This window comes from Sinocyclocheilus rhinocerous, unplaced genomic scaffold (assembly GCF_001515625.1).
Source record: "Sinocyclocheilus rhinocerous isolate Xijiao unplaced genomic scaffold, SAMN03320098_v1.1 scaffold767, whole genome shotgun sequence".
In the NCBI taxonomy this organism is placed as follows: domain Eukaryota; kingdom Metazoa; phylum Chordata; class Actinopteri; order Cypriniformes; family Cyprinidae; genus Sinocyclocheilus; species Sinocyclocheilus rhinocerous.
Window position 1 is genome coordinate 351,662 of NW_015633562.1, and position 6,916 is coordinate 358,577.

General features: G+C 39.6%; 1 protein-coding gene across 17 annotated transcripts in view; it reads right to left on the reverse strand.

Moving 5' to 3' along the window:
• The window catches only part of LOC107744613 (phosphatidylinositol-binding clathrin assembly protein-like), a 50,598-nt gene extending 44,013 nt beyond the window's left edge, over nucleotides 1-6,585 (reverse strand). For 5 of the 17 annotated variants that reach the window (XM_016558381.1, XM_016558392.1, XM_016558387.1 and 2 more), the window contains exons 1-2: nucleotides 6,325-6,582; nucleotides 5,952-6,205 (exon numbers count right to left, since the gene is read on the reverse strand). In XM_016558381.1, the coding sequence (XP_016413867.1) occupies nucleotides 5,952-6,081 (130 nt within the window). In that variant the 5' untranslated portion in view covers nucleotides 6,082-6,205; nucleotides 6,325-6,582. The other 12 variants (XM_016558393.1, XM_016558390.1, XM_016558388.1 and 9 more) reach the window with 7 other exon arrangements.
• Between the last annotated feature and the right edge of the window lie 331 nt (nucleotides 6,586-6,916).

Genomic DNA, 6,916 nt, shown 5'->3' on the forward strand with positions numbered 1-6,916 from the left:
GTCAAGAGCAGAAAATTATTTTCTTTGTCTTTTGTTCTTTGATTAACATGACAGACAGCAGCAGGAATATTGGACTGCGGTCCCTTTAAGAGTTTATCCACGGACCCAATATACTGTTTTACACAACATGCGTTCTCTCTCAACTATTTAACGTTCCAAAACTGACTGTGTTTAACTGGATACTCGCCAAGACGGGCATTTTGACATAATATTGTATTTTGTACTCATTTTGGGATTTGTGGCTCACAAGCTGTTTGAGACTGAGCGCGGATTGTGCGCTCCACTAATATAGATCAGTGGTGGTGCGCGCGCTTTTGGTATAAGCGTGAAACCTGCGGGAATGACTATAATGTGCAAATACAAGCACTATTTAACCGGAGCTAATTAGACGTGTGTGTGTGAGAGAAGGGGTCGTCGGAGATGAGAGTGAGAATGCGCGGCTGATGTTATTGCCTGAGCCGCTGGTAACAAAACGGATCGGCTCGAAATCGGAAAGAAGTGAGACCGATCACCGATCCGGGCCGATCATGAGGAAAATCGGCCGATTCCGATCCCTGGCCGATCGGTCGGTGCATCTCTAGTTACTACCTCAGACTCGCAAGTGCATTCAAACAAGTATCCTCAAGATAACTTTTCTCTTTCTAAAATAACATCTTGAAAAAATTATTTATGGCTGGAAGGACCACAAATAATTATAAGGAAGCAGATCTCCTAAGGTCATTAGCTAATCCTACATAAAAAAATTATGATTAAATACATAAATTATTATAGAGGGGAACCAAAAAAAAAAACCCGTCAGGCAAGCAGTTTATATCAAGTTTTTGTTTTGTTGTGTTTTTTGTAAACCAAAAAGACAGACAATAAACAGAAAATCTGAATCACTTGGACTGCTTCCCCACTGGACTTTTCCATATTTAGACCGTGACGTTCAGAATGAAGCAGCATGTTTGTTCTGAGAACAAACTCCGCTGATTAGACTCAACGAGTTTTGACTCATGAATTTCCCCTCATGCAGACCTATCTTGATGGAAGAGGCACTGCGCTCTGCTATCTGCAGACATCTCCCATTTAATCAGCTCCCAACATTTTTCTGATTTATGGAACAACTTCCATTTGGCTGTTTAGATTTCAAATAGTTGGTGAACTACAACAATGCAGGAAGTATCTTGAACTGGTCGGCTGGGTTCATCCAGGACAAGACACTTTACAGTCTCGCCTGTGAGTTTGGGAGGGTCTGGAAGCAGGAATGCTGATCAACTCCCTGTTCTAACTCATAGCGCAAAGCATATTTGCAAGAACTAATCGTCAGGTTGTCATCGGGATCACAGCTATGCTTTAAAGTCTGCATGATATAGAATTATTTTAGTGTTATTGATATAATATTATAGTGATTGTTAATGTTAATATTAACATTTTCTATTTTCACTTTAATCTTAGTTAAAGCTTTAGTAATTAATTTGTCTATATAATTTTTTATTAATTTCTCATTTCTTATTATCTAAAAAAAAATCAATAAAACAATGTTGCCTTATATTTTATTTCAGTTAAAGGTGGGGTATGTATTTTTTCAAAAACGAGTCGGGCCAAGTACCAAAACAAACTTGTAGTCAATCAGCAGTAAGGGGCAGGTCTACTCATGATGCAGAGGAGAGAGCGCTCACTCAGTGCACAGGACGGACATTAGCCGAGCCGAGCGATACTGAAATCTTTCTGTATCTTTACTGATATCTTTCGGATCAGAAAGATAGAGATGGCGGATAAAAAACAAAAGAGGAAAACGTCTGCGGAACAAAAGAAGGCTTACGATAAGGCAAGAAGTAGGACCCGTGTAAATATCGGATCAGCTTTCCAGCGCTGAAGAGAACTCAAGGAGTGGAAGGCCTGCGATCAGTCGCCGAGGTTGCTCTGTTTCTTCTCGATAGCTGAGTAACACCGTGTCTACACCAGACGCGACTAGGGCTGGGTATCGTTCAAAATTTTTCGATATCAATACCGACACCTTGACTTCGATACCGGTTCCTGAACGATACTTTTTTCTATACCAATTTTATGAAATCAATTTTAACAAGATTACATTATCTAAAAAAAAAACTTTGATTTTATTTTTCAGCTTTTTTATGTTTATACAAACTCAAAGACTCATCTCCTGAGCCACTGCACAAAGGTCGCCGTTAGCGTATACGTAGTTAATCGTTAGCATAAGCGCGGCTAACGCTAATATAATGAGCATTAGAATGAATTTTGTTCATTTTGTTCAAAATGATTTCTTTGTTAACTATTTAATGCTCCTAGAACTTTTATTACTGTAAAAAACAGGAGGACATAATGGTATTTACGATTTTTACACACCAGAGGCTTTTAAATGAACTGTGTAACCAAAATATGCGTGTTAGAGAAAGTACAAATGTATGGTTAAGACAGTTGTCGCGCCACGCAGCAACAGCTAAAGTCTGTCTACACCGGACGCGACAAAGCGTCCGCTGAAAATCATTTGAAATTTGTGTCAACACGTCATAAATAGAACGCAGAAGCAGTTTTCTTTTGGGGATTTGTCGTGTCGTGCCGCATCCAGTGTAGACCATATATATATATATATATGGTGTAGACAGCATCACTGATTATATGACGGAAAACGTATAATGAGTTAATTCAATTCAAGCACTAAGTTTGCTAGGAGCGGCTGTGTATCTCAAAACCATAAAGATAAGTGAGTGTGTGTGTGGCGTATTCGGTCTCGGAGAGATGCTAGGAAACGTCTATCATATTGCAGAACTGACTCATATGAATGAGCGCCCAGAATAAGCCTTGATCATGCGTTGAACATGCTTACACAGCACTGGGGCACGGAAGGCCAGCCAACATGACTTCAACAAGCCATGGAAATACAACAGCGGAGAGTCTGCTGTTGATGTTTGGTGGTGTGTATGTGTGAGATCACTTTCCAATAAACTCAACAACTACCCATCCGATCTCTTGTGGTGAATTCACCAGTTTACTTACACTAAACCATCATCAACACACACAAGGTTGTTTACGCCCCATATTTACATCCATGGGCCATTATTTAAGAGAGTCAGTAAAATTAGCATCCACTGTAATGGTAAAATAAAAACCATATATGCAGCGGAAGCTCTATCGTACTTGCTTGCCACACGAGAATCAAAGTTCATTCTCACATGTTTGTTCACAAAATATCTAATAAGGTGTTTCGAAGATCAGCGGAAATCATAAAGGTTTGGAATGACATGAGGGCAAGAAACCAGTGACAGAACTTTCATTTTTGTGTTAACTTAAGTGTGCAAATTTTATGATGGGTGGGACCAACTGTTTTCCCAAACAAAAGATGATGGAGGGAATTTTTGTATTTATAAATTGTGTTAAATTTTGTTTAGCAATGCTAGCAGAGAATAAATTACACACTCCACCTTTAACATGGACCAATGTGAAACATGCATTACATTTACCAAAGCTTGAGCACAATAGTGAGTGCTCTGCATTTCCTTATATGCTACAGAACATACTCAAGCTCTCCTGACTAATAATGGCAGACATTATGGAACATAAGCCAACATCCATATATGGACATAAAAGGATGTATAAGGCACCTGCTGATCCACAGCAACCCTTTGCAATAGCTAAGACAAGTTGGTCTTAAATTAGTGAGCTCAGACTTTGTGTCTGACACAACTGACCAAAAATTTCACAAAATGTATTTTCTCTTTATTTTCCTGTTTAAACGATTAGAGTGAAAGTACCGTACAAAGAATTTTTGTGACTAAATAGAGCAGCATTATTTATTAAAATGTTCTTGTTTTTCCTAAACTAAAACATGAAGCAGAATGGAAACAATTGGAGGACATTTTTTCAGCCAGCTGGTCATTTCAGGGATAAGGGTAGTTCAAGAGGAATGTTCTCCCTTCCCCGGAAACCCGGCCCAAATCAAAGAGGCTGGGGGACATAGCCGGAGCCTTATCTAATGTTCAAATCAAACAGAAGGAGAGTGAGACACGCTGCTATTTCTGTCCCAAAGGAAACTCCATGCACAGAAGGCACTGCTGCCCTGAAATACCTACAAGACCTCTTCACACACTCTCTCCACGCTACGGGAACAAACCTGAGGGTGCTGGACTACTATGAAATGTTCTGGACACGATAAATATACTGGACACACAAAAATAACTTAACATAAGCACATACTCTTGAGGGAAGAAGGCAATTACATCTGACCTCCTCTTGTTCCGAACTTCTCTCTTCTCCTTAAAAACCGTCTGTCAGCACACATGCCATTCTGTATTGTCAAGACCCAGCTAAAAATAGTCTCACTAGAGGAAATTAGCACTGTAGGATGGGAACAAATGCAAAAAACTATATGTAAACAAGCAGTATGGGACAAAAGGCTTCATATGGCAGTGCCACAGGCCTTGATTTGACTCAAATTATGACGCCACATCTATTAACATTTATGCAAAAAAAACAAACAGATCCACAAAGATCAAAAATAGAGAACTGTACTACAAGAATGAGTTGGCAAACACAAACCTGCCAAAAAAACAACTGCAAAACTGACAAATGCCGAATACAGTTTGAGTTAATCAAGGGGTTCAGAATCAGAGCTCACAAACAAACACAAACATTCACACTATTCTTGGAGGTCTGATAAGGTCAGGATGGGTCCTAAATGAGGCCAGTGTGCTTCCTGAGAATTATAAGAATCCCTGAGCATCCGGCACTATGAGAGCTGTCAGCACCACCACCTGTGGGAGACTGAGAACATCTCACTCTGAGAAGACAACCTGATTCCACCTCACTTATAACAAGCAATAAATATGACATCTTCATGAAGTTAAAAGTTAACTTGACAGAACAGTCTCATGCGTTCACCTGCTGGCAGGATTGTTCCAATTTCAACACTGTCCTCTATAAACACCTGCCACAGTATATAGTAAATGGAATGTTACACAACGTTTAACAGTCAGCATGCTCTTCACTTTAATTGTAAAATCAACTACAGCTAAAGAACTGAATAACTCTATGGTTAGTGGCAATGATGAAAGATTTTAATAAGACTCCATGTTGTCAGGACTATATATATATATATATATATATATATATATATGGAAATTATCATTTACTCAATTTCATGCCTTTCATAACCCTAACTTTAGACACTTCTGTGAAATATGTATTGATTACATTTAAGTTCTAAATATTTATAATATAAAAATGTCTAAGCAGCTCTTTTTCCTCATAATGAAAGTGGATGGTGACTACAGCTTTCAAGCATGAAAAGGCAATATAAAATACAATAAAACATCAGAAAATAATTCACACAACCCATGCACTATATTTTCCAAGTCTTTAAAGTCATTGGATATCTTTGTGTGAAGAATAAAGTTAAATTACAGTTGTTAATCACAGAAAATTGTGCTTGACCGCAGTGACAGAATTTTCATTTAGTTAACTATTCCTTTAAGAAAAATAAATTAGTCATATGGTAACATGGCCCCAATAAAACGTGCTGCTTTTTGTTTTGCAATCTCAAAAAGACAGAAAACGGAGATTTTCTTTCATACCGAAAGCACGTTTGTTTGCAATCATCAGATTTCTCAATGAATCCATTCGACTCAACCTGCAAGCATCCTGATCAGACAGCAGATGGGTTCATTTTAAAATGTGTTTATTAGTTAGCAAGTTAAATCATTAAATGCACTGCACTGTACTGTACTCATGCTATCTCAAAACTCCATGCAAAGGGGACACAAATGATCGGTTTCAACATCAGCAAAGGTCGCTGAAGGAAGCTGGTTAAGTAACACAAACAGCACTGAACATGAATCTTTTGCAGGCCTCGAGCCCAGAACCTCTCGTTCCCAGGGCGACGAGTGACTGACTGACGTAACTTTCAACCGCGGGTCCGAAAGCAAGATAGTACAAAATTCCATGACACTTACAGTCCAAATGCTTTTTCTTTGGCCCCATGACTTCGTGCGTGGTCGCCTTGCACACCGTTTTGGACACCGCGGAACCGGTAACACTGTGTTGCGCTGCCGTTATCCGGTCCGTTATGCTCTGTCCAGACATCCTCGCAGTTTTAAACAAACAGAAAAAGGGGGGAAACAAAAAAAGAGGTGAAAAAATCTGCTCGGGCTGTTAAATCCAACGGCAATGCTGTAGTCCCTGGGATGTGCACTGTTCCGCCACCTGACTGGGGAAGAAAGAGAGAAAAGAAATGAGATAGCAAGTAAGACGCATCCGCCGCTTTAGAGAGTCCAAATGAAGTTTGCTCTATATGTATGCCGTCAGCTGATCGCGACATTTACGTACCAAACGTTTCCTCTTTTATTAACAGCAGCGTCCCCTCTCTCTCGCAACCCCTCTGTCACGCACTCTCCTCTCCCTCTCTCTTAACTCCCCCTTTTCCTCCTCAGTGGCTCGACTCTCGGAACTCGTCTACCCCCTACTGGGCTTAAAAGGCTCATAGGAAAATGGCGGGTCTGCTTCCTCTTTTCAGAGGATCCTCCCAAGGTTTATATGGATGCTGGATGGTTGGTGCCAAACGACGCCATGTTGGCTCTAAACATTAGGCTGGGGCTCTCATAACACATAGAAAAGTAGTACTGCTATTTGGATTGTGAGCCAAAATGGCGGCTCTAGACGGATAGTTTCTGTGTATTATCTACTAGTTCCGCTATTCAGACGGGTGATGGGTGCACGTGACAGAATTTGTCCAACCAAACTCATGGTTTCACATGTGGTACTTTTTACAACATAATCTATTTAGATATGTGTCACTGATTAAATGTGTATTTATGTCACAGTGAGTTTACAAAATAATTGAATAAATAATTGTTATATAAAATTGAATGTGTGTTTTATTTTTAAGTAGAAAGTGTGTGAGTATTCAGTAAGGTAGACA